The sequence below is a fragment of the Schistosoma haematobium genome, chromosome ZW (assembly GCF_000699445.3).
Source record: "Schistosoma haematobium chromosome ZW, whole genome shotgun sequence".
In the NCBI taxonomy this organism is placed as follows: domain Eukaryota; kingdom Metazoa; phylum Platyhelminthes; class Trematoda; order Strigeidida; family Schistosomatidae; genus Schistosoma; species Schistosoma haematobium.
The window spans coordinates 66,815,375-66,841,020 of record NC_067195.1 but is presented as its reverse complement, the minus strand read 5'-3'; the positions used below and the strand labels follow the sequence as shown (position 1 = coordinate 66,841,020).

Sequence of the window (25,646 nt, the reverse complement as noted above, 5' to 3'; positions counted from 1 at the left end):
TCCATTTACACTCAGCAGGTTTGATGTATCAGCTCCTTTCTCTCGATATGCCGTCATATCAGTTGACTTATAATAAATCTATTACACGTATTTACAGGTTGTACATTAACATCACTTCAATCATAATTGGGTATCTTGGAGGATGAACTGATTTCTTACTTATTCCCTGCTATAATTACGGCTTTATTTTCGAACTATTGAGTGCGAGAGCACTAACAAATTCCAAGCGACCCTTGTGTTATAAGTATTCATTCAGTTTTAAAATGTCCTCTGTTGAATAAAATTGCTATTAAAAAAATATTTATTTTAAGGTCTGATACATCTTTTTGAAAGAAGATGGACATTTTTTATATACACTCTGTGGCCGAGTTACTTGGCTTGATTTTTCTCTATAGCCAAAAATAAAAGTACTTTGTACTTTATGTTTGTTTAAACGTTTCAATTTGACCTTCAATTTCACATCTACATTCGGACCAACATTTAACTTATTTCATCTTGGGTCGCTCAATTTGGAATGAGTGTTCGCCGGATAAGTAAAAAGTTCAGTGTTCAGTCTGTGGAGGCCTCAGAACTGAAAGGTGCAAAGTTGTCACTCTTAGGAGAGTCTACTGAGGCATATGGTAAGTTTTGACTTCAATAGTTCACCGTCGGCTTAAATAACTAGTCTTACTTGAAGATGTAAAAATAATTTATTTATTGAAATTTTCGTCAGTCTTTGTGTAGCGAAATCCTTATAATATAAAGTTGTTATAATAGCTCGGGAATATAATTTGCACACGGATTGATATAAGAGTAACACGATGTATCTTATTTGTTGACTTGGGTCTTATAGAACAGACCAAAAACGAAAATTAGTTTTAATCTTATTTTATATCATTTGTGTTTTTTTATCTTTCTAACCTTGTGCGAAGCTATCGCAAGATTTGTTTTCTTGGCAATATGAAGCGTGAAAAAACGATTTTACACCAGTTAGTAGTAAATCACATTGAATTTCCTTTTGAAATAGATTTGGTTGCTGCTGTGTCTAAATAGACGCTTTTTGCGTCATGCATTCGAGTACCACAGGTTACTTATCATTCGTTTATTCTCTAGAAAAATCGAGGCTTGAAGAGGGTGGAAAATACCTATTAGCTTCTTGATTTAGAGCGGGATTTTTTATTATTCTAAACTTGTAACTTTTAAGTTGCACCGACACATAAAAAAGTTTTTCCTGATCGAACTTTATGTTCAAATGCTTACTAGCTTATCCTACAAACAACATTTTCTGGCCATTCATTTGTATCATCTGTTAAAAATCAAGTCTTTCCGATGTAAAACGCCACTCGTCACTTCTAAGTCTTAGACTTGGCACATTTTTATTACTAACATTGAAGGAATAATTATAAATGAGTTGCTCTTGAGCGTGACTTTATTGCTAAAGAAGTGTTGAATAGTTTCTGTAGATTGTTGCTCATGGACACATTTTTTAGATGGTTCAATTCTTTCCTTTAAATAATATATTTTTTTCAACTTTGGGACTTTTATTTCCGAAAAAAATTTCCTGGAGCAGAAAAATAACAGGAAAAGATGTTGTATATGTTAATTACCAAACTAAACTTTAACATGTGGAATTCTGTATGACTTGCGATCAATAAGAAAGGCTGATTAGATGGTTTAAAAGGTAACGAAAAATAGCCTGAAACTAGAATCACATAAAATATTCCTGTGTGGTGTTCTTGATTTTGTTGGTTAATTATAACACGATCGGCGAGACTATTATTTACGGACAACCTTTAAGAGGCGCCAGAGTGACCTCGAGAGTGTCCACCTAATAACTAGGACCGAATGAAGTTTATAAACCAATAAGAGGAATTAGACTTTGATTTACAGTTGATGGTTAAGGTTAGGAATTAGATTTAGGATTTTGACCACGGACTGACATCAGCTATAATGCCAAAATCCTATTTAGTCAAATGAATAAATGAATTTCGCGCCGAGATCCGAGACCTGTTATCTTATACGAGATTGGTTCGTCCACATATTGTAGTCTCGTCACACAGTCTGGTTTACCAGCGAATGTTTCAAATTCCCTATCAATAATTTATTTTGCACTCGAAGAATACAAGATCAAGTGTTTATGGGATTTCAATACGTATAGTCATATTTCGACAATAAATTTAATTCGTTTGTAAACGTAAAGACTCATGTTAAATAGTGACCAATATGTGTTAAAAGGATTTTTAGGTGTTTTATTGTCCTAGATGTTTATATCGAGTTTCATAGTTGTCCTCTGTTAGCGAATTTCGCATTTATCCCTGAGTGACATTCTGAAATCTGATATCATTTCCTAAATCGTTTTTAACTATTGTTCTATGTTCTTTGTCTTAAAATCCCGAATTAGCTTTTAGGGCCATTTGAACACCGCCATAATACGTATCAAAAACTAAAGCTTAGTTTTGTATTAAACTGAGTGAACTCGATCGTAGTCATATCATCATCGGGGTAAATTTGTCCGAATAACTCCTAATCAAAATAAATTTACAGTTACATTTGAAAATAGGATTATAAAAATCGGATTAAAGTAAATCTGTGTAATTTTGTCTAGCTAACTGCGACGTCGTACAGTTTATACTACTTGAATTTTCTACCTCATTTTCTAACAAATATCATATTTCTTCAAATTTAGCTGGGATTCCGACGGAAGTTGTTGATGAAGATATCGAAGCTGAAGATGAAGACAATACACAACTCAATCTTTTCGAGGTAATACGGTGTATTTCTATGATTTACAAGATTCGGTTTATCATGATAGCTATATCATGTTTCTTTCAACACTAATTTGTTGCCTATAGCTCTTCAAATTTCATTTTTTGATTACTTTAAGGTTATTAGATTAGGATATGAAAAAGTCACTGAAATTAGTAATGATCTGTTGTTTTAAAAATTTACCAATATGATTGAAAACTTATTTTAAGTGTTGTAAACATATCTATTTTTCGAACATTTCTGCCCCTAATTTAGTTTGCGAAATACATGCTTAGTATCTATAAGCATTCTATGTGTTTTATGTTTCTTTTGGCAGTCATCTTAATACAATTTTGACTACCTTAAATATATTTTGGTGACCAATTATTTCTGTATTTTCTGACATATGACTATTTCTTGTATGGTCTAGGAAGGAACGTGCAATCAATGTTATTATGAACTAAAATACTTTGCAGGGAAAATTGTCTAAGTGTATTATTGTTTCTTATTCTTAAATAATTTGGTTTGTATCTACTGTAGGAAGATGATAAGACATTACCTCCGATGAGCAACTGGTTTGGTAAGCTCGCGGCTTACACTGGTGGAATAGAGCCAACTGTAGGCGAAACTAAACAACTGAAAGAGAAACAAACGAAGTCATGTGATGTAAGTTGATTTTTTGGGTGTTTTATGATGAGTATGAATCCATATTTTTAATTTCCGTACTTCTGCTTGGCAAAGTTATAAAATCAGGTCGCTAAAGATTTATTTACCAGTTAACAGTAAATATGAAGTTTAATGGCTTCTTTATCGATGTTTTCCACTTTAGTTACACATTAGCGCCCCCCCCATTCAGCGGCCAGTCTGTAATTGGTAGTTGAATACATTCTTTTGCAGAGGAAAATGGTTTCTTGGACCCCACAAAAAAACGTTTCTGTTTCTATATGTGAGTCACAAGAACTATAGTCAGGGATATTTGAGTGTCGGGGTGTGTACCGTAATAAATGAGACTGATAACTGAAACTGTAATTCAATTAATATGTGAAGCGTTATATAACTGCGATAAATCGAAGTTTTATAACTATGCATTGCTCCAGGTAGTTAATTCATATATTGAGGATTTAACAGTTGCGTAGAAGTATTCAGGCTAGGGAACAGTAGAACCTTATAACATTAATAGATAATGGATTACGTACAAGCATATCTAATATTTATCTGATTGTAAATAACTGACACATTATTCTTTTTCGCAACTCACATGTACTTTCTCTGATTTTATTTATCACTTATTACTGCTTCCGAAATACTTATCGTCACTTTGATTATGTTCTTTTTACTTTACTTTGATAAGTAACTCATCATAAAACCGTTAAATCACTGTCTTCCTTTGTTTTTCCGTCCCAACAGCTTTTTTGTACATATGTAAAAGTAAAAGCCTCAGAGATTTGTATTTGTAGTGAAGTTTTTGTACAAGCCTGTAGTACGAAATTAGGTTCTCAATTACATTGCTAACGATTTGTAAAATTCAGTTGTAGGCCAAAAGCATACATACTTAACATTAACTTATGGAATTCAATTTATTTTAGCCATTTACTGTTTTACTGGCTGCAACGTCATGTAATCTCAATTATTTACACTCTGGACTGAATCATTGAGTATCTGTTACGCTGTGAGCTCCTTGAACCAATAAAGCAACATTACTTACCAACAGAAAGCAACAAGTCTATTGTCTATATTTGCAAACGTTTGATTTTAGGCGTCATCATGTAGGCATTCATTTGTGACAGAGTCATTAAGTAATGAATGTTTTCATCTCCATGACAAAGTTTCTTTAATTTATGGATTGACCTTAGTAAGCTATGTCTACAAGTATGAAAACAAGGCTCAGGGATTTCTGTTTACTCTTATCAACATTTCATGAAAAATCTCAGCTATTCATGATATTTCTTTAAATAGCGTTTGAAATAATTACTCTGCTTTTTCGCTTTCATCTCAAACTAATTTAATACTTTAATGAATTTGTCTTTGGTTGATAGACCTGTTTCATTTGGCTCAATGCATAACATTTTCCGTATAACATTAATGAAGTACAGAATATTTTTGTCACCTTATTTATTTTTTGTATATATCTTTTGATTTGTTTCTTAAAGAACAAACGTTTGGGGACTATATTGGGTGTGTTTCTACCATGCTGTCAAAATATATTTGGCATCCTATTATTTGTTCGAGTTGGGTGGATTACAGGCGTAGCAGGCGCGTTTCAAACGTTCCTAATAGTGTTTCTGTGTTGTAGCTGCGTAAGTTCAATTTTCTGATGCAGTTTAGACGGTGTCACAATTTAGTTGAACCTAGTCAATTGATAAATATACTTGAGGGACGTAGTATGTTTATCTCACACATGTATTACCGGATGGTATGAGTAGATTCATTTCAAACTTCTTGCACTATGTTTCAGTAAATACATTATTTTGAAATAGTCGGTATATCCCTGCCAGAAGTTTGCACAATAGATAGGTGCTATTTAATGCCTGTTAGTATCTTTTATAAATTCTCATCCTTGCAGTTTTTGTTGATTAGAATTCATCTTTATGTCGACTTCATGTTTATTAGAAGCGCTAGGTTGCCTGAATATAAGTGGTCATAAGTAAGTGAATTGGGACGTATAACACGTTGAAAAAACTATCTTCAGTGAATATTGATGGATACCAATTTATAGGGAAAACCGGTCTAGGTGTTTATAACTGTATGTTTATTATCATATCCTTTTTGATATTTTGTCACGATTTTGTTTTTGCAAATAACAGTCCATCATAGTAACAATGGAACATGGCATTATACTATATGATAGTGCCCAAGTTAGATTTTTATAATTAATTACTACTATGTATTTCATAAAGTTTTGTTTAGCTACACACTATTCTATGATATTACTGTTCATTAATATGTGACAAAATCTATCCATGGTTAAATAAATTAAACCTTCTTTGCTAAGATATACTATAGTGTATGAAATCCAACTTTAACTATTTATTCTTAAAGCATCGATGAACAGTTTATTTTTCGCTACCAAGCTATTCCTCTCCAAAATATTTCTCTATTATAGTTAAAATAATCACTTACTTCATCTCAATACCTTTTTTTATATCACCCTACAATTTCTGTTTATTTTTCGTTATCGAGGGAAAAATGTAGCTCTCTAAGTTGAAATTTACAGAAATTCGTGCGTAGTTACTCCTTATGTTCCTGTTCAGTAATCCTTCTTTTTGAAGAAAGAATTCTTTTATACCATCACTTTATTTAAGTGCTTTCTCTTTAAATGTATGTCATGACTTTTTTTATTGTAAATTTTTTATTTGTATAAAATTCTGTAGGAGAAACAAATACAAATGAGGCTGTTCAACTTTTACAAAAACAAAAACGAGAATGCACAAAAATTACACTTAAGTTATATAAAGATTACACTGATACTTAATTAATGACTCTCAAAGTCCTGTAATTCAAAATCTTTATGTTTTGTTCTCCTTTGAAAAGTCTTTTTGAAGTTTTCATTAGGGATTATCCTCAAAGTCGATACCAACAGCTTACTTTAAGAAATGTGTAGATAAATAGGGATACAATCATATATACAAGTTATATATGTCCTTATGAATTAAGTTTAAGATATTTTGTGTTATTTTCACATAATTCCTTACTCCTTCTCTAAGTTTTCATAAGATCCTTTTTTTATTCTCAATGGTCAATTTTTCATTTGTTTCTTCTCCTTTCTGCCTTAACCCTTTTCAGATCTCTTTTTTCTAGAAAATAGTAGCACATGCGTTTTTATTTAATTTAAATTCAAGTATTATAAACCGTTTTTGTTGATTAGTCTTTGTTCTATTTTTTTTGTTGCTAAAATTTCATGATAACGTTTTCTTATTTATTTGATCAGCCTAACCTTTTTCGTTTGAGTTTTATGCATGAAATGAAGCGAGCGAAAGTTTTAATTTAATCAATATTCATTGCAATACTGATGTCTGTTTAAACAAGACAACATTGATCACTAGGATAATTATCAATCAAACGACACCATATTTTTTCCTTATCCATTAATTAAGAGAGAAAGTATTTGGTTAAAAATAGCTATATATATATATATATATATATATATATATATATATATATATATATACGTAGAACTTGGTACAGTAGTACATCTGTTCGAGTTAGCTTACCCTATTAACACAGTGAAATGAAATTTTCAGGGCAGATCCCAGAGTGGTAGAGGTAGTAGTATTAATAGTAGTAATAATAGAGATTAGACATTGAAGATACAACCTGAAAATAAAATACGAATTAGTGAAATGAAGCCTTTTGTTTTTCAGGTATTATCAAATGATATCTAAAAAATAAAAATAAAAACTATGAGACTAGAATCGTAAATGGTGACACGAAATATGATTAATAAAAAAACTACTAAAGTTTGTTATTTCCGTCTTAAACTTCATAATTCCTATACTAAAACTTCTTGTTCTATACAGTCTACTTTTCATTAATAAAACTAATGCATATAAGTATCGTACTATTCTACTGATGAAGTGGCATTATACGGGTTTTTAGTATGAAATATTGAATGTAGAAAAGTTACCAGGTGTTTGGTGGTTCAATGTCATCATCTATTATAAATCAAAAATATACCTAATTAGTGCATGATTTAAACGACAATTTGTTTATAGTGTATATTATGACATAATATATTCCCAGCTTGTGCATTTATCATGATATATATGGGTCGTTGGGTTGTTTATTTGTCAACAAACATCATTTTCAATGGTACCGGTCTTTGAATATAATTATTTTGTCATACTGTTACACTCTCAAAACCATATTAAATGGAATGTCGCTGGTGTTATAGTGTTTATACTCACTCTTATTGTTATATCGAAGTGTTTATACTATTGAGCCACATATACTAGTAACGATCAGTTAGATAATATGAAAGCTAATCCACCAATATCTTTAAATTGAACCAAGTAATTTTATAAGGATTTTTCAAAGACTGATGGTATGATAGTTTTAAGATACTTAGAATGTTAAAACTTCTCAAGGTATAAATTTGAATAAGTAATGTGAGTTAACAGTATTGTTTATAATTAGGTCTTAGTCATTCCCTACCCTAGTATACAATAATATTTTTATGTATGTGTGGAAAATATTAGGACCAATCACGACAACTTGTAAGTCAATGTGCTTCATATATTTGTTATGATTAGTTGTGTACTGTATGTCATTGTTATCAGTGACTCACAAGTTCCCTTGATTGGTTTAATACTTCTCTCGTATGCATAAAAATATGATTGTTTTACCTAGATTCCTAACATAGGAAACTATAAGTGGTTTATTCAATAACATTATGGAATGAATACTGATTTCCATATTTAACGGTGAAGTCTCGCCAAGTATTTAATAGCTAATAAGTAGCGTAAAGCACTAGTTCTCCTTTCATTGATTTTTGATCTATCTTCTGATTACCCTTACCTATGTTAAGCGTCTTTATTTAAACAAACTTCGACAATCGCTGTGACTTTGGTTCACTTTTTTTCTCTATTGTATATGTTCTGTGAGTAGGCTTTCAACACCTATTTTAGAATAAACCTGAATTTTTTAGAAAAAAATTACATTGCTTTCCATAAAGGAAAAAACAACTTTTCATGAGACTTAACGTACTGTTCAATCAGATGCACTTCAAGAGAGCTTGATTACGTGCGTACTTGTAGTGTCGATTGCTATGTTTAGCTCATATAACTTATTCTAGCTTCTGGACAGGCCAGTTTATCTATTCTTCTTGATTCACGTTTTAATCTTGTTAATTATTCACTTATCAACCTTGACTGTTTTTATATGAGCATATGTGTGCACACTTCTCATCCTACACATCACATATCTGTAGCTTATTTCTGTGTGACTATAAATATCGAATAATGCTTGTTTAAATGGAGCTGGCTTACACGCCTTCTCCACCGCGCGTCATTTCGCTTCGTCCCTCTGATTGCCTGTCCACATCTGTGAGTATACGAAATACATGTATTCAAAAATCCTTTCTCGTATTCGAATTATTAGATTCTGTTCTTCACCAATGTGACTTAAGTCGATGAAATATACGAGAATAGCTGACATGTGTATTTCGATGACAATCAGCATACAATCCAATTGGAGTCAGATACAGGGCAACTAAATACTCATGAAATATATACTGAATGCATATTTTTCAAAAGATTACTTTTGAAGTTGTGGAGATGCTTGAATCAAAATGTGTAGGTAGAAAAATCAAGTTAGATGAGTAAGAATATTTATTGTATAATTTGTTGATTTTTTAAACCGTATTCAATCACACGAGAATAGATCTATATCTGTTAGTAAATGTATTACTGTGATAACAAGATACACTCTGGTCATAATGAGAGAAACTCAAAAAATACCGTCAGTTTGAACTTATTTATAAACAGGTTGAAGTTACCGACAAAATCGATATGGTTTTACAGAAAATCGTTGTTCGTATCGATTAACATATCATAGATTTTAATTCCATTCCAAATATTGATTGTACGTTATATTTGGCGAGTGCGTTACTTCGTTTACGCGTTAATGTATTCATGCGATGAATACGACGGCAAAATTAGCTAATTCTTAAGGAATAAATTCAGACAGGAAACATCATTTTTTTAAAAGGTTTCTTTTTGAATTATTCGTGTGGATAGTGTATCGAGACACCACAAAACAACTATTCATTAACTAGCTATTATCATTAATTACTGTCGACTTTTGCAGAGCTAACTTTTTTGTATACAGAAATCTGTTCACAGTAGCGTTACTGAAAATGATTTCTTTGGTAAACAATTGAGCGATTAGAAAAATGAACATTTTTAAACAAACACAATCCTTTCCTCTAACTGGAATAAAACTGAATTGGATAACAAATTATTATCAATAAACAATAATCTAACATTTTACTTTTGAATATTTTTTGAAAACAATTCTGTTGCAAAGTCAGTCATGTATCGCCTTGAGTCAGAATTATGATTATAAATAACAATCCAAAGTTGCGCTTATATTTTGAATTTAAAGACACAAATATTTTTTAAGAAGAATGGAAAAAAATGACAGTGTATTTTCTTGCCATATTTTGTAGCCGAAGATAGCTATTGTAGGAACACAAGTTATAGCGACCTGATAAAAATTGATTTGCTACAAATCAGAATATAATATTCAGTCAACCCCTGAACACCATAGTTTATATTCTCCTTCAAGATACTAATGTCCTTTAGGGATCTTATTCATCATTATTCTGCTTTCGCTTACGGATAATCTCTACAGTATTACCATGTTTTTATTCTATTTCACCTTAGGTAAACGAAATAAACAGTGAAAAACCTATTAACATCCCGTCTGCGGTTATATTTCAAATCATTAACTTATATTAAAAGCGGACAACAGTTGTGTTAAATAACTAAGTAGGATTTCTGTCATAGGATATATCGATTGATTTTTATTATACTTTGACTTAATTAACTACGAAACAGTCTGTATATTCAAGTTTAGTATCGACAATAATTACAACAAGGTTGCATAAAATATTTACTGAGGTTAGTTAAATGAAATTTCTATTCGTCTAACTTTAAATATTCATAACTGTGTATTATGTTAAACATCATTGTATTAGTCTCGTACAAATTTATCGATATCAATCTTCTTATAGAATAAAATTTTACTATATGTCAACAAAAACTGGAATTTTCTTTAATAATTTTAGTAATTATGTTATTACATTTCTATGTGTTTGTAAACTTCAACTCAGTCATATTGTGCCAATTATAAGATATATATATATAGTAGATCTAATCCAAAAATAGGTCAAGTGTGCAGAAATTTTAATACTGAAAAAATTTCATCACTTTATTTCAGTTTTTTTTTTTACTGATTTTACACCTAGAGTAGGGAACATGCAAACATATCAATCTATACAATTCAAACTAATGGACTTAATAATCATTTTTAATATTGATATTAAAACAGTGTTTGTATAGTTTTCAAACGTAATAATAGAAAAAATCGTATGGTAAAAACAAAATTTTACTCCACATTTCTTTTTATATCTATATATCAATTCCCAAAAGTAGCTAAGTCATTAGTTTTAATTCGGCTCTGGATGTTTTAGTTTTCATATCTCTTTAACATATCTATTAAATCTGTCCTTTTTATTTGTTTTTTTTTATCAAATCTTCATTCCATAAATCATTATTTTTTTCAGCGAATAAAGAATTTTTAGTCTATTTCAATGTAACGTATAATAAGCAATTAGATGTTTAAAAAGTGCTTCTTATTTGAGGAGGATTTTTTTATTCATCGCTAAGTCAGTGAATAAATTTTAATCAGTATAATATGCATTATTATTCCCGTGAATATATTCACTTTTACTAGTAAGTCAATTAGTCCTATTAAATGTGTAACTTGGTTTGGAACTCAACTTTAATTCAATCCAATACAGATCACAAAAATAATCACTAGATCGATTCACAAAATTACTCTGTTTTCCACTGTAATCTCGACATTGTTGGAATAGTGTGATAACTTTTGATGTGTGCATTCAAATTATCATCTCTTAGAGTTCTGTTACACTAAAAAATAACCATTTTAACTTTGATGAATAATATCAAGTTTGTTTTGTTTTGGGGAAGTCAAAAACTAAGTAACAAATTGGAACTAAAATAATCAAATAAATTATCACAAATATCCTTTGTTTTTTATGTATGTTATAAGGTCATCTTACTGAAACAAGTGTATCGAAATTGAATAATAAGCCATTTTTTAAATGTTTACCACATAGTATTCTTTTACTGTGGGCAAACCACTCAGAATATGTTTAGTGGTCGTTGTCAAACGGTTTTATAAGCTTTATTATTAATAACCTTGTCTACTGAAAATCCATCATACAATTATAATCAATTAAAGTGAGTTGAAATACTACTTACAACGAAATACACCACTTGACCAAGTGTCGTGATTTCTCCATATGTATATAATTTGCTTTCACCTATTAAGGTCCCTAATTATTTGAACTATATTACGTAACCGAAACTTGGGTTATGTAATAACTCAAATAATATTACTGATAATGAAAGTAATCGGAGGAATTAATTGTCTTAGACATTACAGAATATTTTTAAATTCGTTTAGTACTTTATAAATGTGTAGGTAGAACTTGAAATGTTTTTTTCTGATTAACAAGCACAACATGGTGTTTTGGAGATTATTGTAAACCACTGAAAATAATCCTTTTAAATAATGAAATATTTGACTTTGGTATATTCTAGGTTTGTAGATTTGCTTTGATGATCTTTTCGAGTAATTATCATAATCTAAATAAATCACATAAATTTACTTAATTGCATTATTGTTCCCAGGGCAATGTTTTGATCTTGACAATATTTTTCTCTTATTGAGATAATTATTGAATTTGTTTTTTTAAAAAAAATTGAACTGGATAAATTATTCACATTAACTCATTACTTATTTCATAATATTATTAGTTGTTTTTTCCAGTCATATGATCTTCATACTGATTTTTTATAGTTTATATAATGTCCATAGAATATTTCAAAAAATGAAGTTTTTACTTGTTTGCCCCTCTCTTCAACATACACATATCTTTTCATATTTTTTCCTGATAAAAATCCAGAGTTGAAGAGTGAATATTAGGAAAGACTGACAGAATCACAAACAATTTAAATAATGATGTCACGGGATTATCATTGTGAAGAGTCACTTTTTTACTTTGTGTAGATTCAACGGGTAATTTATCATTTCTTTTTTTTTAGAAAAATCAACAAATTCTCATACATATTGATATAATAGGTAAAGTGCAGATTATATTGAGTTGTTTGTAAGATTCGAATATTATTATTCTTTTTATTCAGAAGTATCGTTTTCAAACTAGAAAATTTAAAACTAAAAGGAAACACGAATGAAATGATATTGTATATTACAGTAGACACAACAAACCCTTAGATTAATTAACTTTAAATTTCAAGAAAACAGGGAAGTGAATATGACTTTTTCTCTGCATGGACTTCCAAATTCTACTTCAACAAGGTAATTCAAGTTCATTCTAATTGAAATCAACATAGTAAATTGTGATTCACTTCCTAGAAAAAGTCACCATATACTAATGGTTGGTTGCATCTCATTGTTAAAATACTTCTTAGTTCTTCATTCTTATGATGAAAGAAGCTTGTGATTACTGATTGGTGCATATATTGTTTTTACACAACTCATATATGAAAGACTTCATTTTTCTATGGCCGAGGATATACATTTAATTTTATTCTGAATACCCATCTCTTGACGAAAGAAAGATCTCAAAATTATGGAGTCACGCAGATGAAATCATTTAAGTCTATGATTGACATAAATGGTTTTGTACTACTAATATAATACAGTAGTATACTTGGTAATGTATAAGATTTTTGTAAAGTTATCATAGTAATTAGTTTTGACTGTCGTTTTTAATGCAACGACGGCAGAAAAAGCTGCTAGAGAAGGAAATCTGAAACAGCTTCACGATACAACGAAGAAACTAGCAGGGAAATACAGTAAACCAGAGAGGCCGGTCAAAGACAAAGAAGGCAAGCCAATCACCGAAATTCAACAACAGCGGAACAGATGGGTAGAATACTTCGAGGAACTCCTGAATAGGCCGGCTCCAATGAATCCACTGGAAATCGAAGCAGCACATACAGATCTTCCTGTAGATGTCAACCCACCAACGACGGAAGAAATTAGCATGGCCGTCAGACAAATCAAGAACAGGAAAGCAGCAGGACCCGACAACACACCAGCAGAAGCACTGAAATCAGACATCGAAGCAACCACAAGTATGCTTTACCTTCTATTCAAAAAGATTTGGGAGGAGGAACAAGTGCCGATGGACTGGAAAGAAGGACACCTCGTCAAGATTCCAAAGAAAGGAGATCTGAGCAAATGTGAAAACTACAGAGGCATCACACTACTGTCAATACCAGGGAAAGTCTTCGACAGAGTGTTGCTGAACCGGATGAAGGATGCAGTAGACGCCCAACTTCGAGATCAGCTAGCTGGATTCCGTAAGGATCGGTCGTGCACAGACCAAATTGCAACACTACGGATCATCGTAGAACAATCAGTTGAGCGGAACTCATCACTATACATCAACTTCATTGATTATGACAAGGCATTTGACAGTGTAGATAGGAGGACATTATGGAAACTTCTTCGACACTACGGAGTTCCTGAGAAGATTGTCAATATTATCCGGAACTCATATGACGCACTACAGTGCAAAGTAGTGCATGGAGGACAGCTGACAGATGCATTCCAAGTAAGGACCGGAGTCAGACAAGGCTGTTTACTCTCTCCCTTCCTCTTTCTTCTGGTGGTCGACTGGATTATGAAGACCTCGAAATCTGAAGGAAAACACGGAATACAATGGACAACTCAGAATCAATTAGACGATTTGGACTTCGCAGATGACCTAGCCCTCCTATCACGTACACACGAACAGATGTAGATGAAGACAGCCAGTGTAGCAGCAGACTCTGTATCAGTAGGCCTCAGCATACACAAAGGGAAAACCAAGGTCCTCCAACACAACACGGAGAACAGCAATCCAATCACTCTTGATGGCGAAACTCTGGAAGATGTAGAGTCCTTCACATACCTTGGAAGCATCATCGATGAACAAGGAGGTTGAGATGCAGACGTAAAGGCGAGGATCGGCAAAGCAAGGGTCGCATTCCTACAATTGAACAACATATGGAACTCAAAACAAGTTTCCACCAGTAACGAAGTGAGAATCTTCAATACGAATGTCAAGGCAGTTCTACTGTACGGAGCTGAAACTTGGAGAACTACAACAACCACAATCAGGAAAGTACAAGTATTTATAAATAGCTGTCTACGCAAGATACTCAACATCCATTGGCCGGATACCATCAGCAATAGCCTTCTGTGGGAGAGAACAAACCAACTTCCAGCTGAAGAAGAAATTAGGAAAGGACGATGGAAATGGATAGGACATACATTACGCAAATCGTCAAACTGCATCACGAGGCAAGCCCTAACTTGGAATCCTGAAGGGAAGCGAAAAAGAGGAAGGCCGAAGAACACATTGCGTCGGATAATAGAAGCAGATATGAAAACGATGAATTACAACTGGACGGAGCTAGAAAGGATTGCCCAGGACAGGGTTGGATGGAGAATGCTAGTGAGCGCCCTATGCTCCTTCACGAGGAGTAACAGGCGTAAGTAAGTAAGTAAGTAAGTCGTTTTTAATACGATATAATAATGCTACGCATATGTTATATTTGTTCCATTAAGATAATTTTAAAAGTATTCTAAAACCTACGTACATGTTTTCTATAGAGCGGCCTTCCAGTTGACCTATCTATCTGTATTGGGGTTTTTAGTATTGAGTTTTTTCCAATATTACTATTATTGAACTAAAATGTTTATTAAATTGATCATTGTGTTGTCTTATTAATTAAGTGCTTAATCCATATCGTACAAATGTCTGTTATTGACTTATAAACTAAATATTCGTCGAATGCATAGTTGACAGAGAATAAAAAGTCAGAGAAACCAATGGTTTAGATTTATGATTAATCCAAATCTCTAGCTACATTTATTGCTTTAACGTCTGTTTACCTAAATAATAATTATTCTAAGTTTATTGATTATTTGATCGTTAATTCGAAGATTGTTTATAAAACAACTGACACGCTTATCAACTAATACAATGAATGGTTTAAAAATATCTACATAGAAGTGTGAATCGAAATGTTTAAAAGGCACTTTTATTCCTTCAGGTATCATTGTTTAAGTCACTCAAAACAATTGAGTAATGATGGTAAGTAAAAGAAAGTTTCTGTGACTGGTCGAAATTAGGAGGAGAACCACCAATAACCAGAGAGTATTTAATGATTGTTTCATGTTGTTTCAAGACCGTATAGCGGCACAAAGTTATGACTTCATATGAAACCGAATTGGACACATTTGGTTTCGTTTCAAACAATACTGGGTTGAAGCCCAACAATTCACGTCTTCAACTTCAATCCTTACATAAATCAGTGAAATGTTTGTAATTTAATCTGATTGGATGTCGATTGCTAGTCCAAAAGTGTATTTGCTTATGCATATATCTTACGTCAAGTAAACTTAATATTTTATAGTTTTCGTTCTTTAAATCGAGCACATCACGAAATGGATGTAAACACATAAGAGTAAATGACAACACTATTGGCAATTTTCAAATTTAAAGTGTTTTGAGAAAGTCAGTTCACTATGTCTTACTAAGTTGTTCTTTTTTTGTCGATAAGCACGATGCATTTCGGCATTTTAATAGTATCTTTTCCTATTGCTGATTGATATTTATTTTCTAATGGTTATATATGTATGCTTACTTACGCCCGTTACTCCTCATGAAGGAGAATAAGCTGCCCACCAGGATTCCCCATCGAACTCTATCCTGAGAAATCTTTTCCAGTTGTTGCTCATTCTTCTGATGTCTGCTTTCGATTGCCGACGCAATGTATCCCTTGGTCTTCCTATCTTCCGTTTTCCCTCGTGAATCCAAGTTATCACTTGCCTCGTGATGCAATCTGATGATTTCCACAATCTGTGTCCCATGCACCTGCAACGTCTTTTCCCGATGTCCTCTTCATATGGGAACTGGTTTGTTCTCGTTCACATAGTAGGCAATTGATGACGGTATTCTGTCAAGGGACATCGAGTGTTTTGCATAAACAATTGTTTACAAATACTTATAGTTTTTTGAAGATGTTTGTAGTATTTGTCGTCCTCGTTTCAGCTGCTCACATTATAATTGTCTTGACGTTGGTATTGAGGATTGTGACTTTGATATTTTTGACAGTTGTTTTGAGTTGCATATGTTGTTCAAGTGTAGGAATGGTGTTAATACTTTGCCAATCGTTGCCTTTAAATTTCCATCAGATCCTTCTTGTTTATGGATGATGCTGTGGAAGTAGGTGAAACTTTGCAGTTGTTCCAGAGTGTTTCCATCACTTTTGTTTGTGTTGGTGGTTTTTGTGATGTATTTGAGGATGTTACACTTTCTCTTGTATATGTTGACGCCTACTGCTGAAGTGACTATTCGACACTTAGGCAAATGATTGTTAGACAATTCAATACAATGTGTATGATTATTTGAATGCTTCATCATATACCTTTAATTCTTTAACACACTTATAAAGAAGATAATGGATTAATACATAGTTATTTGAAATATCTAACAAATATAAATCACTTAGTATCAACAGCGATTTTAACCGTGTTCAAACCGTTTATAATAACCATAAATACCTTTCATTCGATCATTTAATCATTGATCATCTAATATCAAACTATTCATATCATACTGAATTCACTTTGTATTATATATATTATCGTTAAATCTTGTTAAATTATGAATTCAATACTGATTCTGAGAATCATTTTGTTACAAATCATATTACTATAGATTTATGAAACTTTTCATTAGCTATTTATTCAACTTTTTAGTAAGAACTATATACACGATATATATATATATATATATATATATATATATATATATATATATATACGATATATAACTGGAGATATATATTGATATACATAAAATTGGAAGTGATTTATTTTGTTTCAAGTTCTCTTATAAAATAAATCACAGATTATGTAGTGAAGTTTAATTTTACGTTGATAAGGTTAATTATAAAGTCAATATGATTTATCATTTCTAACAACCTGTTTAAAATATTTTTTATTATGTTTTATTCTACAATGTAGTTATAATACAGTGTTACTTAAATCTATCATCATCTTCCTAAATTTTCAAAATAACTTGATAAAATTAAGTTTGTTTATATGATGAACTAGTTTAAATCAAAGAGAATCATTAAAATTTGTATTGTATTAGACAATTGTTTAATTTTTTTTAGTCTGATAATTTCTACGAACTAATTCTTTCTTCCTGTACTATATCCTTATTGAAATCTTTCTCCTATATATTACCACCTTTGACCTAACCACTCCTATGAATCCGGTGTCCATCTTGTTGTGTTAATGTGGTATGGCAACTTGGACCGATGCATATATGTGCCTGGTCCTATGTTGTAGCTGACTGACTGACTAAATCTATATGCATCAATCTATAACGATACCTTTGTTCATCGATCTCTATTACATACATTTTATCCACCAGTTGAAATGAACCTTTCTTTATTTAAACTGTTGTCTGATTGATATTTCATATTGTTTATTCTAAAATTAACCGAGTTTTGTTTAAATGAAGACGGAAAAAAATTATATGAGAGTAACTAGATTATTTGTTATTTTAATTTAGTTTATATCTCATAGAAAATTATTTGGATATTTTTGCAAATAAAACAGTTAGTAGTTTACAATATTTATACTAACATTTAAACTGTTTGTGTTTTAATGTTAAAATGAAATTGTCATATATGTGTAGATTTTTTATTTTCATTTTGTAGACTATGCTCACTGCTTTGAGTATGTCAGCAATTGCAACAAATGGGAAAGTTCCCGCCGGTGGATCGTATTTCATGATATCACGTTCGATTGGCCCTGCTTTTGGTGGAGCAGTTGGAATACTTTTTTATCTTGGTACTACAATAGCGTCTGCTATGTATCTAGTAGGAGCTGTGGAAGTGTTTCTTGTAAGTATTATTTAGTACTTTATGTTTGTAACCTGGTGTTAGTGTTCTCAGTTCAGTTTTTAATATAATAATGTTGCATTTAGAAGTCGTTGATTCTTATCTATTAATAAAAATCATTTTTATTATGGTTGAAGTGTAAACAAGGCTACTGAAGTCATTCCATTATATCACGTAATCTCTGTTATTAACGTAATGGATGAAGCAATGTTTGTATTCACTGCTCTCATCGTTTTAGCTACCCATAAAAGTGCTTTTTCCATGAGTGTAAGGTTTGTATTGTTCCATACCAAGACTGTTGTGTTAATAAAAGTTGTTAAAGGTGCGAATACTTCGTAATTTGCTTTGTACTTTTTGTATTTCATAACAATACATCAGTTGTTATTCTTCACGAAACTCATTAACATGTTTGACCAACAACAAATGTATTACAATTGGTTTGTAAAATATATAGTGGTTTTAATTACAAAGTGATTGACTTCTCAGTTTTTATGTTGTGTATTAAACTTATTGTTTTTCGTTGGGCTCATACTCTCCTTCTCTTCCTACAATTAATTTGTTAAGAAATAGTTTGATTTCTTGGGATGCAAATAAAACAACTGAAGATCTCTATATTTTCTCAAGTTTCTTCTAGTTTACCAAAATGCACCATCAGAATATAATAAATATCGAAATTGTATCATTTGTATAAATAGCTATTTTCATGAATCTATAGAAGGATAGTCTGTTTTGGAGTAACTAGACATACTGAAGACGTTTCAGTGAAGAACATGTTTTTTTGGTAATATTATTTACGTGAGCTGTACAATCATATTTATAGTTATCTTACATATGGTAGTCTATAATACAATGAATTGCTTTGCGTCATTTGAAAAAGCAGTTAACAATTGTCAAAGGGTTTTCAAGTAATAAAAATAGTAGTCTACAATAAAACAAGGTCTTGCATTATTACATAAAATAGTCATTAGTTTTCTAGTATTTACTATAAGTTATGCTATATTCTTAAATAATGAGGAATTTTTATTTATAAAAGAGATATAAATGATTTTCTACTTTGCGAAAGCGAAGGATAAGAAAGTAATTTACACTAACGATTTGTAAAATAAAAAAGGGATCTTTAGATCGATTTCGAATCGATGAATAACTTTAGCCTTAAACGTACATGGATTTTTGTTCTGAAACGTCTTTGAGAGAGTTCTTTTGATTTTTCAGCCAACCCTGTTCAATGATCTACCTAGAAGTGCGTTGACTGTGTTTTCAAGGATTGAGGCGTTGACTCACATTCCAAGCTTAAGTAGCGTTGGGGACTAGTATTTTGATGTGTTGAGTCATTACGTGGCCATTATAATCTATTTTATAAACTCAGGTGAACTGATAAATGCACATTGAGGTGGCTCACAGTGTCAATATGTCTTCGACACTGTCGGAGTTTGATACCAACTGAAAAACGCATTCGGAGCCTCGCCGCATAAAAGTTCTCTCTTATATTTTTTTGGAGTATGCTCCCAAAATATTGCCGCTATGTTCTTGTGGTGGCTGGTACTATGTCAAGCCAATGTAGGTTGTTCTAGCTTCTGGACAGACCAACTTTTTCATTTTTCTCAAGCCACACTTTGACGTTGTCATTCATTTGCTTATTGATCCTGACTTTTTTCATATGATCGTATGTGTGTTAATTACTCACCCTACTTATTATGTGTTTGCAACATATTTTTATTTGAATGACGCATGATCGAAATAGAATTATCTAACTCGCCTTTTCAATTGCGCTTAACTTCGTTTTGTTTTGCTACACTATCTTCAATTCTTTTCTATGATTGTCTGTCCGGATCAATGAGTGTATTTGATGTACTCTGTTATTCCACTAATGCGATTTCAGTCGATAAAAATATACAAGGATTGGTGGTATGTATGTTTCGATAACAATCAGCATACAATTTAACTGAACTCAGATATAAGGCCACAAAATACTCTTTAAATTCATTGTATATGAATGCAATTCTCTTCAGAACTTTGAGGATACTTTCGACTCGATATTTTGGTTTCAAGTCACCGTCAAGAAACCTGTGAGTTGTGAACTATTTTCCGCTTGTACTCTCCAGATTGTGTTCAATTCGTCATCGATAATGTTGTCTGTCCACATTCGTCTAGTTAAAGGGAATGCAGAATGGGTTAGATCCTTCTCCTCTTGATAGTATTTGGTTACTTTGTCAGATGGTGCGACACGCTCCCATCTCACTGCAGACTACTATATGCAAAATAAACTATAAACACGATTGTACAGCTCAGGTAAATGACATTAGTGAAAAGAATTTCTATCAACCTCCTTTGTTTTGTTTAATAATCTGTTTGATTAATACAGTTTTGTAACTATATTTGTTAGCGCTGTGATACTTATTCATTATTCCTAGTCTACTAAGTCGCTGTTTTGCCTCCTAATTAATGTTTATATTTTTATTAGTTTGGTTTTTGTGAAGATAACAAACGTACAGTAGATTTTAAGCATGTCAAGGTGTAGACCTTAACATATCTATCTAGTTTTTTGAAGAATATATATATTTTTATATCTTTTAGAAATATATATTTCCTCAGGCATCGTTATTTGGAGACATTACATCAGATGCTGCGCTATTCAACAATACACGTGTTTATGGTACAATACTTTTGTTTACTGTTATGTGTTGTGTGTTCATGGGCATTCGTTTTGTTAGCCGGTTTGCTGCTGTCAGTTTGGCTGCTGTTTTGATATCAATTTTATGCGTGTATTTAGGAGTTTTTACAGTGAATCCATCCAGAAGTCCGTAGTAAGTTTAGTTTTTCTTAAATATATACCACTTCAAGTACGTATTTATGATCTTTGAAGTATTTTTATGCAGACATTTACCTCTAAATATAATTTCTATTTGATTGTATTAGTTAGGATTGATTTAATTTTCAACTGATATACATTCTTGCTCAAATAACACCTTTTTGACCTATTGATCTGACTCCAGTTTGATCGTCTAGTGGTGCTAACGAAATATACGTGCCGCCAATCCATGTATATAAGTATCGACTTAATTCACTTTAGTGAATAATGAAATAGAATAATTCGAGTACGATAATAAACTTTTGATACGTCTATTTCATACACTGGTTCATCCAGATAGACCGTTGTAGAAATGAAGGGGAGCAGGCCGGAGAACACAAGCGCGCCAACTCGATTTGATCAAGCGTGACTCAATAATTATAGCCAAACGAAAATAAGCCAAAGAGATTTGATGAAATAGGGTAAGTGATACACGCATACGTTCACATAAAAAACAGTCAAGGTCATAAGGGGATGATTGACAAGGTCGAAATGTAACTCAAGATTAAAAAATAGTTGTGTATATCCTGAAGCTGGAATAATCGATGTAGACTTGACATTGTACTAAACACTACGATATGTTTCTATTCACAAATGACACCTTCACTCTCAACGTTTTCGATTATATATCCCCTAAAATATCTATATTTCTCGTAGATTCAGTCGATGCGTAGTGCGTAACTAAGGTGAAAATTTTACGAAGAAAAAAGGTGAGCCATTGGATAATAATAGTTCATTGATTTGATGGTTACATACTCGACACTAGTCTTGAAAACACCGTTTTCGATCGTATTCAGCGTCATGTGTATATAATTTTGATGCTTTCCAAGGTGTGATCAAGTAACTGTACAATGCTCCTACTTTTTATAGGTACTTTTACGTACTAGCTAACACCTGCTACTCCTCGTGAAGGAGAATAAGCTGCCCACCAGGATTCCCCATCGAACTCTATCCTGAGAAATCTTTTCCAGTTGTTGCTCATTCTTCTGATGTCTGCTTTCGATTGCCGACGCAATGTATCCCTTGGTCTTCCTATCTTCCGTTTTCCCTCGTGAATCCAAGTTATCACTTGCCTCGTGATGCAATCTGATGATTTCCACAATCTGTGTCCCATGCACCTGCAACGTCTTTTCCCGATGTCCTCTTCATATGGGAACTGGTTTGTTCTCGTTCACATAGTAGGCAATTGATGACGGTATTCTGTCAAGGGACATCGAGTGTTTTGCATAAACAATTGTTTACAAATACTTATAGTTTTTTGAAGATGTTTGTAGTATTTGTCGTCCTCGTTTCAGCTGCTCACATTATAATTGTCTTGACGTTGGTATTGAGGATTGTGACTTTGATATTTTTGACAGTTGTTTTGAGTTGCATATGTTGTTCAAGTGTAGGAATGGTGTTAATACTTTGCCAATCGTTGCCTTTAAATTTCCATCAGATCCTTCTTGTTTATGGATGATGCTGTGGAAGTAGGTGAAACTTTGCAGTTGTTCCAGAGTGTTTCCATCACTTTTGTTTGTGTTGGTGGTTTTTGTGATGTATTTGAGGATGTTACACTTTCTCTTGTATATGTTGACGCCTACTACTGTAGGAGCTTCTGCTACACCGGTTTTCTTGACCTGTATTTGTTGGTAAGTATGGAATTAAAGGGTCAAGTCATCTCTAAATTTCATCAAATTTGTCCATTGCATTCCATGCTTTCCCTCAGATGTTGAGGTAACTACCAGAAGAAAAAGAAAGAAAGACAATTAGCAACCTTGTATGACTCTGGTCTTCACTTGGAATGGGTTTGTCAGCAATCCTCCATGCACGTGTTTGCAGTGTGATCCATTGTATGACAATCTTCTCAGCTACTATTTCTGTAGTGTCGAAGAAGTTTCCATATGCTTTCTTTATCCACACTGTTAAATTCTTTCTCATAGTCAAGTACGTTGGTGTATAGTGACGAGTTCTATTACATTGATTATTCAATTATCACCCGTTTTGCTACAATTTAGTTTGTGCAGGACCTATAGTTCTGGAATCTAGCCTGTTGATTTCGAGGCTGAGCGTCTACAGAATATTTCATCCGGTCCAGCGACACTGCTGAAAACATTTCCTAGTACCGATTATAGTGTGATGCCTCTGTAGTTCTCACATTTGCTCAGATCTCCTTTTTTTTAGTCATTTGATTAGATATTCTTTCCAGTCTGTTGGCACTTGTTCCTTGTCGTTGACTGGTTGCTTTGCCTTACTATATTTCCATGCTAGTTTCTTCGTTGTGTCATATAGATGTTTGATATATCCTTCTGCTGCAGCTTTTCCTGCTGTCATTGCTAAGTCTTCTACGTGTTTCTGCTTGTCTGCTCTAATGCTTCTCTTCACTTGATTGTTTGCTTCTGTGTATTCAGCCTGTGCCTTAACTTTCTCTGCTCTTGTTCAACTGCTGTTAATCGCTGTCTTCTTGCTCTTCCTTTGCTCAATCTTATCTAGAGTTTCGATAGAAGCTCATTACTTATGATGATGCTTCTTGCGTCCCACAACCTCCTGACATGTTAAAGATAGTGCTTTTTTGTCTCTTTACAATTGTCCTTCATAATAGTTTCTTTTGAGTAGATCATGTAAGGCTTATGATTTGTTGTCGGGAGGTGTCTTGAATTCGTTGAGTTTGTCAGTATGTCGAAGGGAGACTGTATTGATCATTCGTAATGCTGTCTCCCTATTTGCCGATTGCTTCTTTGTCTTCAGTTTCATCTTGACAACCACCAGGTAGTTATCTGAAGTTATGTCAGTTCCTCCTCTGGTTCTCACGTCTTCAAATGACCTTCTGAATTTTTTAGTGATGCAAATATGACAGATCTGGTTCTGTGTGGTGTGAACCAGTGAGACCCACGTAGTTTTGCGTATGCGTTTGTTGGGTTGAATGCACGTAAATCTGCGGATCTGTCAGCATTCTCATTTCTTCCTCTCAATCAGTCCATGTCGTCCTATGATATCTTCATATCTTGTGTTGTCCATTCCAACTTTGGCATCTAGATCTCATATAAGGATGGTCAGGTCTTTTCTTGGACACTTCGCTACGATCGATTGCAGTTTCTCATAAAACGGATCTTTATTATAGTCGTTGCTATGATTGGTGGGTGCATAATATTGGATAACATTCATTTTGATCCATTTCCTCTTTGTTTTGAGAAATACTGTGATTATCTTGGATCCATGAGATTACCATCGGCTATGTTTGGTTAGAATCAGCGCAACTCTCTGAATGTGCGGAGCATTCTCTTCTTCATGACCAGAGTACAATAGCATCTCTTTTGAATCTAATCTTTTCTATCCAGCTTGGGTCTAATGCGTTTCACTGATTTTGTGCACTATCACGTTGTATGTCCTCATTTCTGCACATTTTCGACTGGTCCTCCCAGTCTCCCACAGTGTCCAAACATTTTATGTACCTATGTTAATGTAGGATCTAGTCGTTAAAAGAAGTATCAGCCATGTGACTTCGAAGAATTTCAGGTTTCACCATGAGTCGTCTTGATTCTTCTGAATAAAGATCTTTCAACTAGGAGGGCAGAGTTTCAATGGTTTAATTTGTTTATCTGGTTAACGTTTTTTTCATCAAGGTTTTCTATGGAATGGGGTTAGTGGCCCCATGCCCAATCTTTCACCTTTAACTAGGTTTGGGAACGACAATAACCCTAAAAGTGCTTCAGTAAACGTTTCTTTATGGTTTGATAACAAATAATATAATATTTGTTATTATATTTTATAGTCATATAGCTTGTATTAGTTACAAGAGACAAAGGAATGAAATATGGATGTCAAGTATAGAATGAACTTTTAACAGATAGATAATTTATTACCATCAAATGAACGAGTTCTGTCCATCTCATAATAAATTTAATTTATTAGGTTACAATCAGATGTAGTTCAGTGGAAAAAAACGTTCTTCTTGATGATATCCTTCACCCTTGCTTTATGTTCATAATCATCATAGTAGTTTAACAAATAAAGTAGTCTGTTGGAAAATAGAGGTGTCATATGATTAAGTGTTTGAAAATTTCATACATCATAAAGGGGTTGTATAACTCGAATTTTTAAAATGTAATCAAATTTGTAGAAGATAATTGTTTACTTCCCTATTCTTACGCAATCCTTCTTCGACATGAAATTTCTAAACATTTTCTATTTTGTTTCTTAAATCACAGTGCATACAATGAAATAGTAGTAAAAATTTTCTCCTAGTGAACCCGTATTCGAATCCCTCTTCAACTGAATACAACAGGCTTCTTTCGTTATTTAAAAAGTTCAGATTTACTAATCTTTCAAAATTAAAAGCTAATTTCAAACATACA

At 32.6% G+C, this 25,646-nt stretch overlaps 1 protein-coding gene across 1 annotated transcript in view; it reads left to right on the top strand.

The window, feature by feature from the left end:
• Positions 1 to 452: 452 nt before the first annotated feature.
• MS3_00004204 (uncharacterized protein) overlaps positions 453 to 25,646 on the top strand; it is a gene marked incomplete at its 3' end in the record, with an annotated part of 131,901 nt that continues 106,707 nt past the window's right edge. Inside the window, exons 1-6 of the mRNA XM_012942191.3 lie at positions 453 to 620; positions 2,666 to 2,742; positions 3,265 to 3,390; positions 4,875 to 5,021; positions 18,282 to 18,467; positions 21,039 to 21,268. Of these exons, the coding sequence (XP_012797645.1) occupies positions 515 to 620; positions 2,666 to 2,742; positions 3,265 to 3,390; positions 4,875 to 5,021; positions 18,282 to 18,467; positions 21,039 to 21,268 (872 nt within the window). The 5' untranslated portion in view covers positions 453 to 514. The remainder of the gene's footprint in view (positions 621 to 2,665; positions 2,743 to 3,264; positions 3,391 to 4,874; positions 5,022 to 18,281; positions 18,468 to 21,038; positions 21,269 to 25,646) is intronic.